This window comes from Adiantum capillus-veneris, chromosome 30, assembly GCF_014529385.1.
Source record: "Adiantum capillus-veneris isolate H3 chromosome 30, ASM1452938v2, whole genome shotgun sequence".
Lineage (NCBI taxonomy): Eukaryota > Viridiplantae > Streptophyta > Polypodiopsida > Polypodiales > Pteridaceae > Adiantum > Adiantum capillus-veneris.
Genome location: NC_140960.1, coordinates 55,970,277 through 55,993,483, shown reverse-complemented (window position 1 = coordinate 55,993,483; position 23,207 = coordinate 55,970,277). Strand labels below are relative to the sequence as shown.

Genomic DNA, 23,207 nt, shown 5'->3' with positions numbered 1-23,207 from the left:
GAACAACCTGGTCTTCTGCGACGACATACTATGAAGACTGTAGCCTCTCTACTTCAAGGAGATGATTTTTTGTCATCCTTTGTGGATCCGTCATCCTTAGTGGATATGTATTGATATCCTGTGTGGATACTATATTCATCCTTAGTGGACAAAGAATCTTCAATGTATTGTCCTGGCCCAAACCTCAAGGGGAGGATTGTAAGGTGTGAACTTTTTCCTAGAGTCACTAGAGTATGAGTCAAGGAGAGAGAAGGTGGAATTATCCCACATGTAGTGTTGCAAGGCTGTAGAGCTCATTTCAAGAATAAAACAACTCGTTCCATGTTTGCAAACATCTCTCTTGTTATGGTGAGCTTGTGATGGGTTAGCAAATACTCAAGATCATGTTTATGAGTCCATGTTAATCTATTTTGGAACCTATTTTTCTTGAGCGACAATCTAGCCTACACACACTCACTTGTGTGCACGATGTTTGTCTTTCATCCACCCTAGCTAGCACAATCTTATTCCCATCACTTGGCTTGTCTCATTCATCACAATTGTACATTTTAAGTTGTTAAATTTTTGCTATTGTACATTTCAAGCTGTTTAATTCAAGTGATGACACATCATTTACTTTATTTTGGAACAATGGGATCAAAGAACGCTCTCTAGAGAAGCTCCCAATGGTAATTACGAAGTCAAGGTGCCGCGGACAACCATCAAAGACATTTTCTCGTCAAAATCGAAGCATGGAGAGCTGTGACAAGGGGATGATGGGCTGGCTAGGGTGCCATGGCACACAAGAGTCCATTTTGACTTGGAGAAAATGTCCGATGGCTATCCCCGGTATCCGAAGTCCGCCATTCAGTTCGAGAGTTTTATGGACGTCATTTTCCGACATGTTGTGTCTTATGCACATGTGTACAAAGAAAATGAGCAACATTGCAATTTTATTTATATATTATCTGCATTTTGATAAGAGAGTCTATGTTACTTTGCAAATTACATAATTTGGGATGGGATGAATGGCAAGCCTCATGCCAAGGATTTTTATGATCTCATCAAATTGTGTCACCTTTTGACTTAAACTTAGGGCATAGTGGAATAGAACAGACCCATGGTGCTTGATTGCAAAATCATATAGGGTGGCCTCGCAATCCATTAGTATACATTTATTAATGAGAGAATCTTTGCTAAGGACGACACCCAACTCCTTGCACTTGAGTAGCTCCGCACAACCATGCTCCAAATACTGTGTGTGAATTATTTGGAGAATGGAGGGTTTTAGGTGGCTCAGGTAGTGCAACAATAAACTATCCTTGCAAACATACATGTTGCAAGAGCTTTGAGTTTTCATAGCAAATTGTCAATGTGGTATGCAATCTGCAAAACATTTTAAAGGACGTTGCCTCTTCATAAGAAAAGTATAAGTAATTATTTCACTTTTACCTTAGTATCCTCATCCATTTCTGCAAGAGCTTTCCTTTTAAGGTCAATGCTTGAACGATTGTCTTCATCCAGTGGAATCAATGATTTGTGTGGGTGGAAAGCACTTTCAGACAGTCTTGTAAAACGAAGCGGAAGACTTGATTTTAATTAAGGTGGTTGCTACTATTTTCACCAAATTTTGCTCATTTTCTTTAAGTGGATAGGAAAGTTTTATCGAGACTTTGGTCTGTAAAATCGATTTCAAATTGTACCAGTGTTTCTTTTCCACTTGGATCCATTATGCCCACGTAAATAACGAGGACCGAGAGTGATTCTTGATCTCTAAGTGTCCAACCGTTTTGCAATGTTGTCAAGGAAAATAAATTGACAACCCTCCACCATCACCACATGCAAAGTGAGTACTTGGAAGTCCAAGACTTCCTCCAACACTCCCTCTCTCTCTATCATCCATTTTTTCTCCTCAACAGAGTTGAGCTTTTGTTAGGGACCAAGCACCATGGATGCTTCCATCTACTCACTAACCTCTTTGACCTCTTCATTTACCCTGAGATGTGCGAGAAGTGCATCACTCGAGGTTGCCATGGGTTTGTGCGTAACGAAGTAGCAAGAAAGCTTAGAGTTAAGAGCTTCATAAAAGTGAAAATTGAACTTTAGAAATTTACTATGTGACTAATATACCTTTAAAAACTTTTTTAAAAATCCTGAAACATAGCTTAAATTTGAAATTAATTTTTTTGCATCAAAACAACACAAGCCATAATTTCAACTATGCAATTGATCGAGTTGAACATTTTCACTCAAAAACTTATAAGAAACTTAAATACCCCACAAAACTTGAAAATAATTAAATATTCATAGAGATGAGATACAAAACATCATGTTTATTGAATAAGAACAAAATTCACATCAATTTTACAAGCTTTTCCAGTAATACATCACGGGAACGCAATATTCTCACAAAGAAAGCCTTTTTCTTTTTTAAACCGACTTTGTCATCGACAATAAAGAGGTACCCCTTGAGCAATACATATGTCAAATGAAGAAACTCGCAAAGATGGTCGTTAATTGACAGAGATATTGTGTACCATATCATCGCAGAGGCATATTTGGAGATCCACGGTGTCTCGGGCAGCAACATTAGAGTCGAATGCCTCCCATATTCCCATCGTTTGCTTCCATCTCTTGTAGAAAAATATCATTAATAGGCGTTGCTTTATAATACGGTATTTGAATACCAATTTTTCCATATCGGCCTAGAGGCATATTTGGAGATCCACGATGTCTCGAACAGCAACATTAGAGTCGAATCCTCCCATATTCCCATCGTTTTCTTCCATCTCTTGTAGAAAAATACCATTAATAGGCTTTGCTTTACAATATGGTATCTGAATACCAATTTTTCGCCAACTACACAACAATTTACAGTCTCTCCTTCTTGACTGACCACTTTGATTTCCCATCCAACTCCAAGAAACCCATTGATTACACCGTCCCCTTTGTAAATCCACATTGTTGGTGTTTCATGGACACGTTGCAATCAAAAGATATACTCAGACACATGAAGAGTCATAAAACATGTTAACGTTGCTTTGTGTGATACATAGGTACACTTCATTGATACATGCACATCCACCTTCATTCTCCTTTTGGTTGCTACTATCAATTCATTATTTGGTGTAGGCCATTCCAAACTCTTTAGGCTTGGTGAGTGAATGGGAGATAGATTGCCATACCCATTTTGCGTAGGCATGACATAAGATTCTTTCCATGATTCTTTCCTTCCAATGGTGTGTTCGAAAAGCTATGTGTCTCCTTGGGACTCTGCGTGCACCTTTTGAACTTGGCTGCATTGTCACTCACATAAGATGTTTGTAGTCAACAACCCAACAACCACTATCGTTGTGTATATTGTTACAAAAGATTGAGTCAATAACATTTCTAAGTCGCCGTAACAAGAATGCACCAAACTCTTTAGCATTTGGACAACCTTTATTGCCAATATCATCTAACCTGGCAAAAGCAACTAAATACAGAGCATTCCATGTGTGGATCTTCTAGGGACAAGTACTTTGCATAATGTCAATGGTGATCTATGCACTTGTCATATTGCCAGGTGCAAACGTGGCAATATTGAAAGATGTTTGTTAAGGTCAAATTTGCAAAATTCCAAGAAAAACAGAGTTGTAAAGCCTTTACATGTCACAATCTACCAAACTAAAGGAAGACAACGGGTGCACTTGATAGTTTGGATCCTCAATTAAAAATCTTCTCTACAACTTGCTACTTTTTTGGACTAATGAAGACACCTTGCTTTTTGTGCTTCCCAACTAGCTTGGTAAAATTTGTCAATATCCTCTTGATACGTGAGTTACTACCAAAGGAGAAGACAAAAAACTATCGAGATTTATAAGCTTTTGATCTCAACGGGGACTTAAAATCTCAAAAATCATTTTGATCCAATGGTAGCAATTTGATGGGCATCTAGTACACCCAAAATATGATGAGTCATCTCAAACACAAGAAGATTTAGAAATTTTCTCATGTAGGAAAAGGGAGTCTTTTCCAATGTTTTTCATACAATGCATAACATCATGAGCTTCTGCTCGAGAGGCACCACATACCTAGCTAGGTACGATTGGGGGCAGGGGACCCCCCCCCCCCCCCCCCCCCCCCCCCCCAGGCCAACGGTCCCCTAACCCCAATCGCACCTAGCTAGGTATATGGTACCTCCCTCGCAAAAGCTCATGATGTTGAGGTAAGTCACAATGTGGGAATTACTGTGAGAATTTGCCCAAAACTTCTTGTGAAAGTGCCCTCCAATTCTTTTCCTACAAGAGAATACACTCTCTCTCAAAGCTATGGCCAATGAAAAACAAGGTAAAGAATCACATTGTTATTCTAAAACAAAAAACTAAAGAGAGTCTCGGGCCTTAAATTAAAGGACCGTTTACAAACTAAAATAAGTCCTAAAAACAAAGAATTTATGAAGCCCTTCAATGAAGAGACCCATATACAAACTTGAAAATTGAATCTAAAAACTTGTAACCTTTCTTAAGGCATGTAAGATAATCTATACATTTCTTCACATTATCCAACAGTGTATGCCAAAGTAACAACATTCCAAAAGGTGGCCTCAGAAAAAACAGCAAAGGAATACGTGCCTACGTTCACTCAAGAAAAGCACGTGATCACTCTGTCTTTTCGAAGAAAATATGTCCACCTAGAACAAGGTAAGCATCTACTCTATGCTTGCAAACAAGATCAAAACTCACATGGGACATTCCCAAAACAAAACAAAGAAAATTTCAATTCGTCAGTCGCTGGTCGGCTGCTTCTGCAACCAGTGACTGGCTACAACAGGGAGACACCGGCGGAATCTTTGTCTTAAAATTCTGCCTGCTGACGTGTAAGCAACGCACAGCATTCCGTATTCTGCCTGCTGACTTGGCACCCTCCCAGCGACCATGACGGCCGGGAATGGGCATTGGTCGACCCATTCTGCAGCAAGCTCCCGGCTACTGCCGGTCACCTGACCTGCAGAATGCGCCTCCCAATGTCCATTCCCTACACCTTCACATGCAAAGGTAGATCCACTAAGAATAAAAAAATAATAGAACACTCCAATGTGAGCCTTCACTATGAATACCTCTAGGCCGATATGGAAAAATTGGTATTCAAAATTGGTAGATTCACGTCTTCACTATGGCTAGTTTCAAAAAGCCATAAAGATGCAAAATCTAAAAGCACCTGTTTGCATTATGTGCAGCCACCCAGACAATTTATAGAGGTTAAATACACCAATAGAGACATGCACATTACACCATGTCCATTAAATACCCATGCAAATGTAATAAGTATACATTTCCACAGGTCAAAAACACATTCAGTTTCATCTTTAAAAATAGAAGATGCACATACGAGTTGATGGCATAACAGTATAATTGAGCCTTCCACTGATCCACCTTCAGCACAACCCTTCGATGCACATTATAAATCAGGCCTTTGAGATAGCCTAAATCATCAGCATACAAACATTTGGGACGGGTTATTACCAGGCTGGCCCTCTTCCTTGCCCAGGCCAAAACGTCTGGCTACAATGATATGACAGCCAACCATATGATATCCTTGGTGATTACACGAGGAGACATTCAATCGTTTCTGATTCATAAACCTTTTGCTTCCTCAGGTACTTAAAAACTGCTTTAAAAATTATATTTTGTATTAAATAAAGGACTATGCACAAGTGAAGCAGAACAAGAAGTACCTTTTCCACCCATACTTGAAGCAGAACAAAAGTACCCATGTGATTTTGCCATAGATTCAACAGTTAATTGGAAAAATAAAAATATTGAGCTTGGAAGATTGTGATGATGACTCTTTGTAGCACAAGTTTGGAAGATTGTGACTCTTAGTAGCACAAGTCCCCCAGAGTACTGTCCTTGACAGAGATCAAATGCCAATACAGCATCAAGCACAGGCGGGTGGATGTGCCATATGGAATTGCCAGAATACAGAACAAACGAAAGAATCTGGCTAATGCCAAGTGAATAAGGGACAAACCCATGAGAGGCTCAAAAAACCCGAAGGAAAAAAGGCATACATACAGTTTCCTCAGTACATGCTAATGCAGCACTTCTGCAAATCACTGTGCGAGCAATTGCCTGCGATGCCGAGAATACGTCAGCACCATTGTACAATCTTCACCCGAACGGCCCTTGTACTGGGCCCAAGTCTTGCTATCTTGAGACGCAAAATTCACGTCTTTCAGAGTGGGCAGCAGCTCCAAGGTAGAAGGGGTCGTTGCCAGCCAAATTCCTTGGACTTTCTCAAGAGGTAAATTTGGGACAACAGGCTGCCCTCGGCATGTTATCTCAACCTGGAGCAAGTAAAACACCCAATTCTTTATAGAAACTTTACTCAAGAAGCACTGTGTATCAGCCACCAGTCACCTATGCAAGACTTCAATGTAAAGCTTACCTCTGCTTCTGATAGCAAATCAAGTTTCTTGACCAGGTACTTTTTCACACTGGACACTGGAAGCTTTCCGTCCCTGTAATCACACCACATCCAACCTTTATTTTCCTCGGATTGATATGTGTACTTATAAAGTCTTCCAACTCCTAAATAGCTTTCACTACCACATAAAGATGCAAAATACAAGTGTTTTGAATACTCTTACAAACAAGAGATGTTTCAGCTAAAAAACTACACAATTATGAAGAACAATAGAGTAACAGAATTCTGTTCTCACGACGCCATTAAAACAAAGAACATGCCCATACAAAAATCATGCGCATAAAGCTCAGTAGACAACAATGAAAGAATGCAAAGTTCTGGCAAACGTACTTGATTCGAAGGTAACGTGTGGCTATTTGAGGGAGTGCATTTTCATCAAACCTGCAATGGCCATTATCAAACAGTTTTTCATCAAGATTACTCACAATCTGTATAAACTAGATGGAGAACTCATCCTTAAAATAAGAACTTACTGGTTATCTGCCGCTTCCAAGCAGAACCAGAAACCTACATTCTGCTTTTCATGCTTTATGACTGATGAAGGGCTTTGACTACGTTTATTGGAACTTGCTTGAGCAGCACGTACAGTAGGAGGCTTTTTTGGGGGTGGTAGAATCTTTGCTGGTGACGGGTTCTTTGGTTTTTGCTTTTTTTCTTGAGGAGCAGCAGCACTACGTATATTTTCCAGCATCGCCTGCCAACTTAAGCTCCCACCCATTGCAGATGACTTGCCACTTTCACTCTTACCTCTTCCACGGCGAGCCCGAGGACCACGCGCTTTTGGTCCATCCAGGTACTCAAACTTACCTGCTTGATCAACGGCAACTTCAGCAAGATGTGCCAATGGGGATTGATCTGTAAGGATTTTATATGGCCTCTCGGTTTTGGTTGAAACTGGAGGCACTTTGAAATGATTATCATTGTTTCCATGCTTCCGCGTTAGCATCTTGTCAGATGAGTTTGTAGCCTCCGATATTTGAGATTGCAGCAGGCCAGTTGCAGAGATTTTGGATCGGTCCGCAAGAAACATTTCCAGCTTAGTAGAATCAACATTGCAAAGAGATGAAGCCTTAGATCGCTCTTGAGACCATTGAGAGGTGACTCCTTTCCTACCTGTAACACTACGCTCTCTTCTTAAGACCTGAAGTACAGTTGTCTCATCGACATGCTCATCATCAGAAATTTTATCTTTCTCCACCTCATGACTCTCACATGACTCAGAAGCTGCAGCTCTCTCATCTGAGCCAGACTCATCTTGAGAATCTCTATCAGCCAGCCTTTTCCGACTGACTTTGTCACCTTTTCTCTCCTCTAGTTCATCATCTGTGGACGTTTCTCTAGCTGCCGTTGACCTCCTGGATACTGGCCTCGTACGCCTACTTGCAATACCTGGATGAGAAGTGGAAGCGGCCCCAATGCCAAGAGAAGAAAGTGTCCTTTCTTTCCTTCGAACAGGCGGTGGGGCATCGCAGTCTGTGTTATTATCAATTTCATTTTTCCTTTTCCCCTTGACTGGAAACAACTTGGCACAAACATCATCAAGTTGATGATCAGCCCTGTGCAAAAATACGCCATGCCATTCATATTAGAACATCTCTTATATTAAGAAGCAGTCTCATGCAGGGAGCTCTCCCTGTATGTCACTTTACTGATAAGAATCTTTCTTGTGCTAAAATTTGTGTGCATTTAGACGACTATATATAATTTGGGCTTTGGGGCTTGCATTTGTTTCTGGATGAACAAATTGAGACCACCAAGGTGAATATATACATTATAGGCTGTCAGGTTGCACTTATTTATGGATGATAAAAATGGGGTGGAAGCGAGCAAGGAGGAAACATTTTCAAACACATTGCAGGATTCATGGACATTGAGAAAAACAAGGAGATAAACTGTGACACTAGATTTTCATGGCTTCTCTATAATACTTAAATGAAATGTGCAGAAGGCAGAGACTTCTTCATTAGATATCTTTATAGAAAATACTGAAACCCTATGTGTGAACTCCCCCCCAATCCCCTTTTTATGTTCATTTTAGTTATTGAACCTACTTCCACCAAATAATTTCGGTGGGCATCACAAAAAGCATCATCTAGAAAAATGGCACATCCAACTATCACAAAAAGAACACCTGATTCTCCTGTTCAACAAAAGTGGCGTTAAACAGCAGCAATCAGTACAATTCCACATCAATGGAGCTTTGATTGGTGCTCGCCGCTGCTCAAAGTTTCCATCACCCTATCCCCCCCCCCCCTCTTTTCCTCCTTGCTCTCCTGCAGCCTTTCCACCCTGCCGCATGCTGCTCCCAAGAGACTCCATCCCGCCTTGCTCTCTTTCGACTAAACATTCTTCAGCAGTAACAGACACCAACGGAGACCTCAGCTCCATCCCAGAGGGACTCCAAAGGAAGCAGAGTTCCCTGTTTCAATCTGTTTCCCTTGCTTACGCCATGAGTACTCCCCCTTACAGCCTCGGATCCGAGAAGGATGGTTAAGCCTCCCCACAAGATGTTTCCTAAAAGGCTTCCCCTTCAGGAGGTTAAGCATGAAGGGCGGTGCATTCCATCTATAAATAGGTGCCGACGAGTGAGAGTGTGATCACTCTGTTCACCGCAAGCTCTCACCTGCGCACAACTAACTCTCTCTCTCTCTCTCTCTCTCTCTCTCTCTCTCTCTCTCTCTCTCTCTCTCTCTCTCTCTCTCTCACACACACACACACACTTTTCACACTTAGTACTTTAGTACTAAGGTACCCAGACATTGTAACAGATTCACCACTTTTGTATCAGTTTGGTCTCATAGGTCATTCTGGCCTTTTGAAGACGTTAATATAACATTTCATTTCATTTCACTCTTTCACACTTTTCACACTTAGTACTTTAGTACTAAGGTACCCAGACATTGTAACAGATTCACCACTTTTGTATCAGTTTGGTCTCATAGGTCATTCTGGCCTTTTGAAGACGTTAATATAACATTTCATTTCATTTCTCTCTCTCTCTCTCTCTCTCTCTCTCTCTCTCTCTCTCTCTCTCTCTCTCTCTAAGTGAATTGAGATGTAGAGGCGGGGTCAAATTGAAAACCATCCTGCCCCTGCTCGCTGCCGCCTCCCCTTGCGCTGCTCGCTGCCCTGCCCCTGCCCTCCCTCGCTCCGCCTGCAGCCCCGCCACGCTGTCCCCCCCTCTCTGCGCTGCTGTGCCCGCCCCCCCCTCGCCCTGCTCGCTGCCCTGCACTCCCGCTACCGCTCCCGCTCGCTGCCCGGCTCCCCCCGCCCCTGCCCGCTGACCTGCCCTCCCGCTCCCGTTCCTCTGCCCCCCTGTGCTCCCCGCGTAAGGTGTCCCCCGGACCTCTTCTACGCGTAGGATGTCCCTCCCCCCTTTCTCTACGTGTAGGTTGTCCCCCCCCCTCTTTTACGCGTAGGATGTCCCCCCCCTTCTTCTACGCGTAGGAAGTCCCCTTTCTTTTTTTCTTTTTCTTTTTTTTGGACATGGTATCACACTCGCTATGGTGTATCAGCTTGGTCTCATAGATCAATTTGGCCTTTTGAAGACGCTAGTATATCATTTTATTTCTTTTTGATACTCCCCGCCCCTCTCCCCTCTCTCTCTCTCTCTCTCTCTCTCTCTCTCTCTCTCTCTCTCTCTCTCTCTCTCTCTCTCTCTATCGCTCCCCCTCCCTTGCCGTACCGCCCCACGCTCCCCCCACCCGTCCAGCTACCGCGCCGCTGCTAGTGTGGGTGCACACGTACGTTTAGGGACCCCTTGGCGGATGGCAATCAAGCATGAGGAAGCTGGACGATAAAGCTGACCCCCTAGAGGATGCCATTCAAAAGTGCAAAGAGGAAATGACGGAGATCACTACCAAGATGGAACCGCAAGCTCTGGGGCACAATAAACATGCTCGAAGGACGCGTGCTGATCCAAGAGAGCAAGATAAGTACGTTGGAAGACCGAGTGACGACTCAAGAGGCAGAGATTGTGTCGCTCAAGAAAGATCTCGCCGAAGCACGATCAAGAAACAAACTGGAAGAGGGCGAACTGCAACCCTCAGTAATCGAAGGAATCAACACAATCAAGGAGCAAGTACGGGCCATCAAAGAGGGAGAAGAGCAACACAAAGAAATGACGACTTCTTGGGTGGATGTTCTTACCAAAACTCAACAGAAGGTGGATGAAGCCGAGAAATGGATCAAGGTGGCCAAGAAAGGAAAAGGCAAGGAGATAACGCCCATGTCCACACCCACTACCATTAATCAAACACTAGAGGAGGAGCAAAGGAGACGGATTCGCGCTTTACATGTGAGAATTTGCGGTCTTAAAGACAAAGGCAATGTGGACGAAGAAGTAAAAGAACTCACAGCCTTGATGGGGGTTCATGAGCCGACGCACACAAGGGCATGGAGAGTGGGCAACATAAAGAAAAAATGGAAGCAGTGGAGAAACCTCAAAAGAAAGAGCACTCATCCTCCATTTTCCCTCCATGGAAGCGAAGAAGTCCTTCTTGAAGAAAAGACCAACTCTTAAAGAGACTGGCATCTTTCTCGGGGATGATCTCACCCTCTCGCAGATCGCCCATATGCAGGAAGTAATGCCAGAGATTAGAGCGGCACGGGGAAAAGGCAAGATTGCCTTTTACCGAGATGGAAAAGTGGTAATACTAGAGCGACGCTCCACATGACGGTGCGAGACTTATGGGACCACACTCAAAGTGGCTGCCTAGAACTGTAATGGATCTATGCGTCTTGATGTAGGTGCTTTTGAGGATAGCTTTACTGGAAGAGACATCATCTTTTACTCTGAGACACACCAGGCCCCTGGGCAATCCATGCCTCACATCCGTGGATACAGGTGGGAGACAGCTTACAGACAAGAGACACGCTCAGAGCACAGAGGGCATGGCTCGGGGGAAGTGGCAGTGTTATTTAGAGAGGATCTGCAACCACTAATACATATAGCCCGCAGGGATGAGCAGGCTAGGTACATGTGGGTGAGATTGAAAGCAGAGACAGACAGATATCTCTACCTAGCTATTTGCTACTTTCCCCCGAGTACATCAGTTTATGCATCACCCAGAGGACAATCCCCTTTCTCTATTTTAGATGATGACATATGGGAGTTCTCTAGGGATGGTGACATTATCATACTAGGGGACTTCAATGCTAGGACTGCCCATCACCAGGCAGTGTTTTATGATACTTCAGAGGAGATGCTAAGAGAGCTAGATGTCATGGAGACGGGCCTGTCCAGACTATCACACGATGTGGAATATACTGAGTATGGGCGACACCTGATAGACATGGGCACTGCACATGGATTGGCCATCTTGAACGGCCTACACAGATTTCCTACTGCGGGAGGTTTTACATGCTTCCCACACACGCATGGAGCCAGCACAGTGGACTATGTCATGGCACAGCCGAATCTCATCTCTAGTATCCAGGATCTCACAGTTGGGCCCAGACCAGTCGGGGTAGCAATAGATCATGCTCTGGTGTCGATGACCATCTCTTTTCAGTTCAGTGTAGCACACAGGCCACGGATAGCAGCCCCTACTCGCTACACATTCACACGGGAGACGGATTCTGTATACATAGACGAGATCTACAGACGCCTATGCACTGAGGACCCGAGGCGACCTCTGGAGGAGCTAACTACTATACTGACACAGACATTACATGAGGCAGCAGCAGAAGCATATCCACACACCCAACCTGAGCAGAGCCGCCGATCAGGAAGCATGCCTCAGAACAGCTGGTACGATGAGGAGTGCCGCCAGACTAGAGCCAAACTTCAGAGGGAGGTGCTTTTGGGGGATGTCACTCACAGACCGTCACAGATTGACTTTTGACGCCTGGTACGGCGGAAGAAGAGAGCTTTTTTGGCTCGACTCGAGCAGGATCTATATCAGCTATTCTTGAGTCACGACTCGCATGAGGCGTGGCGGCTCTTTCATGAGCAGTCCCCCCCCCCCTCCCCCCCCCCCGTTATTTCCTCCACAGAGACTTGGGGTCAATACGCATCATCCTTGTACACAGTACTTGGACAGCCGCCCCTCCCCAACCCCCCCGACCCATACCCACACACTGTGCTTTTTTTACCGCTGAGATGGTGAAGAAAGCCATTGACAGGATGAGGACTAGGAAAGCATATGATCATGATGGCTTAGTCGCTGAGCATTTCATGCATGCCAAAGACCTACTAGCAGAGCTTCTAGCAGTTATGTTTAACCGTGCCATGTGTGAGGGCCTACCGGACACTTGGAGCCTATCTACGATCGTACCTATCTTCAAGGTAGGAGACCCCATGGAGCCTGAGAATTATCGCACTATTATGATTGGGCACACACTGGCACGGTTGTATGCATCCATTCTTGAGCAACAGCTGAGTAGATGGGCAGAGAGGGAAGGAATGCGTGCAATTGGGCAGGCAGGGTTCAGGAGAGGCTTCTCTACTCTTGACCATACCTTGACACTCAGGGTCATCATCGAGGAAGGCAGATCTCATGGGAGACGGATCTATTGTAGCTTTGTGGACTTCCGCAAAGCTTTCGACACAGTACCCAGAGCTAGATTGATGCGTAGATTACAGGAAATGGGAGTACCCACAGAGCTCATTTGGGGGATCATGGCATTGTACAGATCAATAGTAGGGCATGTACGCACCCCAGAGGAACTTTCTACACCGGTTCACTCCACTATTGGGGTGAAGCAGGGCTGCCCGCTCTCTCCTACTCTTTTCGGTATGTATGTGGATGAGGTTTCTGACTACATTGACAGCGATGGGGATAAAGGTGCACAGATGGCAGGGACATGGATTCCACTTCTGTTATATGCTGATGATATTGTGTTGATCTCCGAATTCCCACAGGGAATGCAATGTCAACTGGATACTCTGCATACGTTTGCCCACGAAAGTGGTTTGTCTGTCAACCTTGGTAAAACCAATGTTATGGTGTTTAATACCACCCCACAGTGGATCAGGAGGTCAGCACCTACATTCACATACGGCCAGGAGACTGTGGAGTACACAGACGCTTACACTTACCTTGGAGTGGTTTTTAGCGGACCTACATTCTCACTCAGACGAGCAGCAGAGACCAGACTGACTAGAGCCCACGCAGCATTGGGTAGATTGGAGAGGATGTGTTCACAGGTTCAGTTTCAAGAGCCCTGGACGAAGCTCTGGCTCTTTGACACCTTGGTGGCTTCAACATTGCTCTATGGGGTTGAGATATGGGGACCTTCTTTGGATCACCACGGGAGGCCGGGTCGCACAGACGGATGGGGGAACATGGAGAAACCTCTCGTCTCTATGATCTCACGGCTCATTAGAGCCAAGGCATCAGTACCACGGGCCATTATCCGAGCAGAGCTAGCGGCCCCCCCACTAGTGGTGGAGGCGCTCACCAGATCAGTCTCCTTCATAAACCGCACATGGGAACTTCCCAGAATCAGATATGCTCGCATAGCACTTGAGTCCTCTCAGCAATTAGCCATACAAGGAGATACAACATGCTGGTATGGGGAGATGACATCATGGTTTCAGGCGCATGGGTTCAGCATAGACAGGCTGCCACCATTCCAATACTCATTGGATGCACCATCTCTCATTCTTACACGGTCGGAGATCACCAAGCTCATCCGCCAAGACCTGACCCAGCTAGACACCAGGAGGACATGGATACAACCAGCACAAGAATTGGACACGAAGATGGCTTTCTACAGAGACCACCTTCTCCAGCTTACGGAAGATGGTTTTGTGACGAGACCAAGATACATGGATACCCACTTGTCTCATGGGATACGATGTGCTATTGGCCAATTACGCACATCGTCTCACCAGCTGCGGATTGAAACTGGGAGATACAACGGAGTACCGCAGAGGCCAGGACATGCCCCTTGTGTGACATGGAACCTGAGACAGAGCTGCATTATACATGCCGCTGCCCCGTCTACTACGAGATACGAGGCCGCTTCCATTGCCTGTTCAGAGAGGGTTTTGGACCACTCTCAAGAGTAATGGGATACGAAGATCAGAGATGCCTTGGTTTGTTCTTGCTCGAGTTGCGCAGACACGTAGAGAGCCTGATGAATGGCGAGGCTAGCCAGTCTCAAAGACGGATCACAGACTTCTTCAGAGCAGACACGGGAGAGCCGCAAGAGCCACTCCCACAACAGAGCTCCCCTCGTCTCACACCAGAGGCACACTGATCGACCGAGCGATTGAATTGGGGAAATCCAGGCGCCCACGATTGCGAAGGACTACACAGCACCGACGGAGGTTACGTCAAAAGATTCGGAGCACGCTGGCCAGGCATGCACGACGCCCGGTCAGACCACTAACCATGGAGGAAATTGATGAGATTCGCCAACGACCGATGCTGATTTTTTGTGATAAGCCGCCCATTTTTGCTTAGTTTTTTGCTTAGCTCACATCGACCAATCTAGGATCCCATAGTATATATCTTTGTTTTGTACTGTTGTTAGGTTATTTCGTTACTCTGACTTTGTATCAAATCCACCACCTTGTAACTTTCTAGTCTCATAGGTCACTATGGCCTTTTGAAGACATTAATTTAACATTTCATTTCATTTCTCTCTCTCTCTCCTTCTCTCTCTCTCTCTCTCTCTCTCTCTCTCTCTCTCTCTCTAATATCTTACTTTCTATCTACTATCATTCTTCTCATTTACCTAAGTCCCTTGGGCATTTGCCCCAAGCAAGCCTATGCTACATACTCCCGTATATCACTATCTACGCACCATGGCATCAAACGATGAATCTCTCCGCACGGGATTGGCGTCCCTAGCACACTTCAATCCATGGAGGAAACGCTAGTTTCTACTCCCGACACCACACAGACACGTGGGCATCGTCCCGCAAGCTCTCCTTCTCCATCTCTTGCTAGAGGAGATGCACAAGCAACTCTTGGAGATTCACGCCATGCCGGTCCAGTTTTCGCTTGCCGCAATGAGCACTTTGCCTCTTCAATTCCATCCCGACCCCTTCAAAGGGGAGTGGAAGGAGTGCAAAGGGACTGCCATTGACTCTTGGTTGGCGAAATGGACGGCCTACTTTGATTTATACCGTTTTTCCGATGCCAAGGATATTAGTCAGATACAAATCATGTTGCAAGGCAAGGCCTATACATGGTGGACAGGGTTACGTCCTCACCCAACGACTTAAGCAGATTTTCAATTGGTCTTTCGCGCTCACTTCATGCAAGTGGACAAGATCGAATGCTACAAGAAGCTGTTCAAGTTGGAGATGGGAAAGAAATCTTTGGACGCTTACTCACAGGAATTCAAGGACCTCGTCCACAAGACGAAGGCCTTAGACGACCCAAAAGTCATTTTACATATGCTATATCTATTCGCATTGCCGCCGGTGTACCAAAATGAGGTATTGTGCAATCCTATTGCAACATTGGTGGACATCTACAAGTTTGCGAAGAATTACGAAATACTTTGGTCATGTCAAAGGGGTGGCCCGACGGAAACTTGTAACCGCGCACCTCTTCGTCAAAGTTTAAGCACTTCACTACATCAACAGCTTCAAATTAGTCAACTGCAGTTCCGCGGAAGAAATTCAAGGAGAATGGCAAAGGCAAAGCTGCTCGTGCCGAGGTTCAAAAGAAAAAGTGATGCTATGATTGCCATCAAACCAGCCACTTCCACGACGGAAGCCAAGGATTGCCCAAAACGAAGAAAGAATCCAAGCACCTCCGCAACGGCAAAGACTTCGGTAAACATCATCGACGAACCGAGTACTTTATCTTGTTTTAATTCAGAGATTTTTCATGTTAATGCACGTCGATGCCAGGGTCGTCACGTCGATAAAACCGTGTTTAGCCCACATAATCTTCTCCGCATGCAAGGGCAAATCAATGGCCAAACCGTAACGGTTTTGTTTGACAATGGCTCTACTCATATTTTTATATCTTCTTGTGTGGTATAGGATCTTAAGCTCAAGACCATTTCCGTAAACCGACCCTGCTCGGTCTGATACCTGGAAAGCTGAGTTTTGGATCGATGAACTGAGGTCATGCCACAAATCAACCTCCGCATTCAACACTCTCATGAAGTCTTGGACTTCCACATTATGAGTTTACAGCATGTAGACGTCATTCTAGGCATGTTATGGTTCTATAGCAAGACAACTTCTTTGTCAGTAGATTATGCATCCATGGGACGCTCCTCCTCTTCTCGCTAAAAAGGACGGTGGGATGTGTTTCTGCGTAGATTACAAGGGTCTCAACAAGGTCACCGCTAAGAATAAGTATCCGTTGCCTAAGATGGATGACCTCATGGATCGACTCCCCGATGCAAGATATTTCGCCAATTTTCGGTCTTACCTATTGGATTGACTAACTCTCCCGTAACTTTCTGCCAGATGATGAATGACCTCTTTCGTCCATATCTGGGAAAGTCGGTTGTCCTGTTCCTTGAGGACATACTTATTCATAGTTGCACACTTGAGGAGCATTTGCAAAACCTTCGCCTTGTTTTACCTATTTTACAACGAGAGAAGAAGTATGTGAAACAATCAAAGTGAAATTTTTTTCGCGCGGAGTTGTTGTATGGGTGGATGGCATCCGCATTGATCCCGAAAGGGTACGAGTAGTCCTACATTGGCCCATTTTATGAACCCTACGGCAAGTGAAATTTTTCCTAGGTTTCATCGAATTTTTCAGGAAATTCCTCAAAGACGAAGCCAAGATTGTTGAACCCTTGGGCCTTGACACGTTTGCTAAAGGATGTTAAAAAGCAAAAAGCGTAGTTCTAGTCCATCTACCACATGTTCTGATGAACTCAATCATTGTTTTCAAACATTGAAGCAACTTGTTACATCCGCACCGATGTTACAGATAGTGGATCCAAACAAACCCTTTGGGGTGGTCGGATGCTAGAAATTATGCCATGCATGTTGTTCTCTATCAAGACGGTTGACTTGTAGCATTTGAAAGCCGCAAGCTCACAGACACGCAAAACTTGTTACTCCACACGGGAGAAGGAATTGTTGATAGTCATCCATGCATTGAAAATTTGGCGAATTACCTCTATGGTGCCCGCTTCGTGGTATGGATTGACCACCATTCATCGAGATATCTTTGTGATCAACCTGACCTTCGAGGTCGCAAGGTAAGGTGGGCCGAGCTCTTGCAGGAGTTTGACTTCGAGATACCCTACCGTAAGGGCCGATGCAATCTCAAAGAGAAACTAGTGACTTTATTCAATCTAGGTAATATGTGACAAGAAGTGGAGTGGCTCCTCTCTTGTGCAGTCCGCACCGCACCAGATTCAACCTGCTCATTCATCAGAAACTTTTGGCATAGACGCTGCTAATAGCCCAAAAGCTTCAAGGTTCTCTTTGAAGAGAATTTACAAGGTTCTCCTCCTCCATCCACTTTGCATCTAGGGTCGAAAAGTACCCTTGACCAAATTATCCGGTGAACCTAGCTTAACTTTTTGTTCTTTTCTCGTGCCCTAGGATCTATTGGAAGCCCTGCTGGCCTCCCTGTTGTTAGCACCTCAGTCTCAATCTATGGAATTCTCTGATCTACTAGCTCATTTCCATTCCTTTCTTTCCTTGTCCAGTTAGCCCTCCCTGTCCATTGGCACGTCAGTCTCAATGAGACACACTATCATCTTATCCCTGTTCTTCTCCGAAATCCTCTAATGAACTTCCATTTGGTTCCCTTGGTTCGTCAGAACCCTCAGATGCGATACCACTAATTCTCTTACTGCTTCGGAAACCTGTGATGAGTTATCCAGTTCCCTTGATTCATTCTCTTCACTGGAAGACTCTTGCCTTGGTGAGGTGGATACTATCATGTCCATAGGATAAGTCAATGAGTCGGCATGCATTCCAAATCCTTGTTTAGCATGTCCCATTAAGTCTTTAATTAGAGTCAAGAAACTGTTCAGGACAATCAAAGCTCGATAGGCAACCACAATAAAACCGCTCCATTTGGTCCCTCAAAAGTAATCTTCCAAAACTAAGACACTGGCAAATAAGTATCCCAAGACCTGTGGCAGTAGTCATCCAATGATCTTGCTTAGTAATTCTCAAATGATGCCAAGCCGTGATTACATCTCTTTCATATTCGTCTAATATCCAAGTTGATCTGAAAATCTTCTTACACACGTCGCACGTGCTTCTCTACGTAACAACAGAGTAGACCGCCATATTTGTGAAGTTCCTTTCAAGTAAGATGCCGCCCCTTCGCACCTTGGAGTGTTTCGTGAACCGTTCTTCAGAGAAGGTGACGTCGAACTGCTATACAAACTCAAGGGCTCGATGGGTGTCCTGGTAGCCTGAAAACGTCTCAAACCTGACAGTCTAACCCCCTTTCTTGAACTCCTTGGTCTTCTTGCTCATTTGTTCACTATCAGAAAAGAACGAGCTCTCCTCCTCTGAATTGCTAGATCCCATGCCTTCTAAACTTTTTCAAAAATCTGCTTTTCTTGCTTTCCTTGCTTTTTCTCCGCTTCTTCCGCCTTTTCTCATCCTCACTAGAACTAAAGGACGATGAACTGTTGGAACTCTCTGAAGACGAAGAAAAATTTGAGTCATCCTCGAAACGAGCATGCTTCTTGGGTCTGCTTGCCACCTTGAAAGTCGACTTCCGAACCAAATAATCGAGGAAATCCACCGATTTCCTCTTCTCTCAAGAGTGCTTCAAGCCTTTCATTATCTGGTTCATCTTCTTGACGAGCTCTGTCCAGCTCTTTCTGCAAGTACAGTTTTCGCTTTTTGCACTCGTCTGGCCTTTCAACTTTCTTCCCAACCTAAGAGGAGAATCAATGGCCTCACGCCATCTCGAGTGAATCTCATCCATCAAAAAATTCTTCAGGATGTTAGTAAATTTCGGGTCTCTGGAGTACTTGATCAATCTTTTCACACATGTCAACCTGCAATTGATGTTTCTACTCCGCTTTGGCAAACTTCCCCGTCGAAAATTTGCGCAATTCTTCATTGTTTTCTTCAGTTTCCACGCAGGCTTTCAACTTTTCTTCACCTCCCCCTTGAGAGGTGTTATCTCTGTCAGATTCTCCGCGAGAACCCATGTGTGATCTTGGGTTCTTTATGGCTCATGCCCTTAAGACAGAGCGATGAAGATGGGAGCGCGCTCGATGCACGATAAACTAAGGGTGGGAGTGGCTGTCACAAATGACGTGTCAACAAGCAGACCTCGGACACACATTGACACGTGGCAGCAATACAGACCCCGCACAATGCGCTTACAAGCTGACGTCGCAACTATACGGATTTTGCGATGGCAATTGCGAAGCTGCTGACATGGCATTGCGTACGGAAATCCGCTGGCTGAATTAGCAGCTTTTGGGGATAATTGCTTTAGAGAGAGAAGCTTTTCAATTGAATGCTTTTGGGGCTCTGCTTTTGGGCATCCCTTGTATCAATAAATAAGTGGGCAAGGCCTCACTTCTCAGAGCATCTGGACGCAGAGTCTTGAGAGTGAGCACCTACCCACTCTCTTGTACGTTGAACACAGATTAATACAAAATGAAATACCGAAAGGGGCGCCAGTCTTTGGGGCCAATATCTCTAGGCACGGAACCACGCCGGGCCATGTTGACTTAATTGTGAAGTGTGAATTGTTTTGAAGTGAATCTCTGTTGTGTCGCAGTAGAATCTTGACTTGGGGTGTCCAAGTTTGTTACAGTGGTATCAGAGCGCGGCTGATTTCTCTTCTACCGAGAAATCCGATCCTTTGCTCGCGACACTTATGGATTCCAACAAAAATCAATCGACTTCTTCTGCATCTGCGAGTGCGGGAGGAGATCACGAAGAAGATTCTCATGAGCAATCACAAGAAGAGTACGGCCCGCCTCGGCCTACTCAGGTTGAGATTGAAGAGATGGAACGTCGACAATTGGTTGACAACGCAACAAAGATGATGATTAGCATTGCGAAAGATCCAAAATTTGCAAAAATTTTGACTCAGCAATCCCTCGCAGAAGTGCACACCCAATGGCAGAAGGCCACAGAACCACCCATCAAACCGGCACTCAAGAAACCTCCTTCTCCGAGATGTTTACAGAGCAAGAATTAGAAGAGGTGGTTCAGACACAGATCAGCCAGCTTTTGGACACAAACAATAAAGCCAAAAAGCACGACAAAAAGCATAAGAAAGGAACTTACTTCCCGAGTTATTTGGGTCGTCAATCTACTTTTGCATCGACAAAGAAAGCAGAAGAAGCGTGTACGATTTGAAGGACTACCCAATTCTTCTTCTTCTTCTTACAGTTCTTCTAGCTCTTTTGACTCAAGCGAAGAAGACAGAAAAGGGAAAAAGCGAAGCAAAAAGCAAAGCTTCAGAAAGGGAAAGAAAAAAGCAAAGAAGCCTAAATTTCGCCCAGTTTTTGACAGTTCTACTGAGAACTCATCCTCCGACAATTCGGACTCCAACGATCGCATGTTTTATGCAAAGAAGAAGCATTTTTATAAAGTCAACCAATATGACTTCCTCGAAGATAAAAGCAAGAGAGTAAGATAATTCAAAGAAGGTGGACAGTCAATTAAGTTTGACTCTTTTTTTGGATTTCGAGATGCTCCGAGGGCTTTGGCCTTCAGCAGTTTGACATAGCTTTCTCTAGAGGGCATTACTCAGAGCACTTTAAGATTCAGAGGGCTACATCTTTCTCCAAGGGAGATGCTCGAACATGGTGGACCAGGGAGATGCTCGAACGTGGTGAGATGCTCGAACATGGTGGTCCACCCTTCTATTAAGAAGAAAGATCTAGTAAATGATTGAAATTCAAAAGGCTTTTTATTTCTTCTTGGCCGACTCGAGAGTACCAACGAGATATACGAGCTGCTTGGAATCATCTTCGAATGACCAAGGGAGATTATCTGGACGCTTACTGCGAGAGATTTTGGAGCTCTTTTCTACCAGCTTCTTCATTTAAGAAGGTCTCGTTTAAAGAACAGATTGAGCGGTTTTGCTGAGGACTTCCTACGGAGATCCGAGACTACTGCTTAGAACAAAAGTCAATTCTATTCAAGAATTGATGGGTCATGCAAAACGGTGTTTTGCCATACACTCGGGCAATCTGACTTACCCCACTGATGAGATCTTGACTCAGAGAACCCAACAAACTTCTAATAATGAAAGTAGAAAGAGAAAGAGTTCCCAAGAAAAGAAAGACAAGGATTCACGACCTCGACTCACTCTTCGAGAGAGGGCCAACTACATCAAAGAGGGGAAGTGTTTCGGATGAGGGGAACGTGGGCACGTCTCCGCGAAGTGTCCTAAAAAGGCACAACAAGAACAGAATGAAGACAAGCCAGAGAATTCGAGAGCAGCTGAGGAACGTGGACGAAAAGGCAAGATGAAAGCAGGATTGGTTCCAGATTGCATGGGTACTGACCCAAGCACGATTGTTGAAAGTAAGAACTTTATCGAGCTTGAGGCAAAGTGAAAGATCAAGAAGCCTTGATTTTCTTTGATGGAGGAGCCAAGGCCAACTTCATTTCACCAGAATTGGCGGCGCGAGATTGCACCCGATCAGATGGGGCCACAAGGAGAGGTAGTTCTAGCGGCACCCAGACGGGACGTGGCCATTACACTTGTCATTGGCAAACTTCAGTTGCATTGTCAACGGTATTTGAGGCACGAGGACTTCTACATATAGCCCTTGGAAGGTTGTGATGTCCTCCTTGGAGTCCCTTGGTACCATAAGAACAACGCCGTGGTTGATTATCGGGCGAAGAAAGCGACATTGACAAATGAGAAGGGTTGAAAAATTGTACTTGATGTGAAATTGAAGGGCGAGTCTGTCCCTATTGTATCGGAATCGGCCGTTTCGAAATTAATGAAATCCAATCTGTTTGTTTACTCGATCTTTTTGAAAGACTTGAATGATGAACATAGGACAAATATGTCTGAACTTGATAAAGAACGCCAAGATTTTCTCCACACTCATGCTGATTGCTTTTTAGAGGGCCTGCCAGGCGAGTTGCCACCAACTCGTCCTGAGGATCATACTATTGATCTGATACCTGGAAGCACGCCACCGAACCGGCCACCTTATCGTGTGAGCCGAGCCCAGAATGAAGAGATTATGAACCAAGTAAAAGACCTCTTGGAAAAGGGTCTTATCCAACCGAGTACTTTACCTTACTGCTCTCCAGTGTTGTTGGTTTTAAAGAAAGACGGATCTTGGAGAATGTGCATTGATTATAGAGCTCTCAATAAAATCGCCTTCAAAACAGATTCCAGATTCCCGATTCCGAGGATCGATGATATTCTTGACAAATTACAAGGATCCTCTTGTTTTAGCAGGATCGATTTGAAGAACGGATATCATCATAACCGAATTGTGTCGGGAGATGTCTACAAGACAACTTTTTGGACGAGCTTCGGTTTATATGAATTTTTGGTGATGCCATTTGGCCTTCCCGATGCTCCAGCGACTTTTAATCGAATGATGGACATGATTTTCACAGATTACAGATCTTTTGTTGGCACTTTCTTTGATGACATCATAGTCTTCTCCAAGGTTGAGGCAGAACATAGACAACATTTGCTACAAGTCTTTCAGGCATTGCGAGATCACAAGTTGGTGATCAATGCCAAGAAGAGTGAATTTTTCTTATCAGAGATACACTTTTTGGGACACATCGTCTCAGTAGCAGGAGTACAGATGGACCCGACCAAGATTGTCACTATACGTGATTGACCCGATTTGAAGAATGTCCATGAAGTTCGAAGCTTCTTGGGCTTATGTTCTTACTACCG

General features: G+C 44.6%; 1 protein-coding gene across 4 annotated transcripts in view; it reads right to left on the bottom strand.

Moving 5' to 3' along the window:
- Nucleotides 1–5,710: 5,710 nt before the first annotated feature.
- LOC147417996 (E3 ubiquitin protein ligase DRIP1-like) overlaps nucleotides 5,711–23,207 on the bottom strand; it is a 29,774-nt gene continuing 12,277 nt past the window's right edge. For 2 of the 4 annotated variants that reach the window (XM_086506657.1, XM_086506656.1), the window contains exons 4-8: nucleotides 8,579–9,070; nucleotides 6,921–8,003; nucleotides 6,778–6,828; nucleotides 6,409–6,481; nucleotides 5,711–6,307 (exon numbers count right to left, since the gene is read on the bottom strand). In XM_086506657.1, the coding sequence (XP_086362783.1) occupies nucleotides 6,074–6,307; nucleotides 6,409–6,481; nucleotides 6,778–6,828; nucleotides 6,921–8,003; nucleotides 8,579–8,637 (1,500 nt within the window). In that variant the 5' untranslated portion in view covers nucleotides 8,638–9,070 and the 3' untranslated portion in view covers nucleotides 5,711–6,073. The remainder of the gene's footprint in view (nucleotides 6,308–6,408; nucleotides 6,482–6,777; nucleotides 6,829–6,920; nucleotides 8,004–8,578; nucleotides 9,071–23,207) is intronic. The other 2 variants (XM_086506654.1, XM_086506655.1) reach the window with 1 other exon arrangement.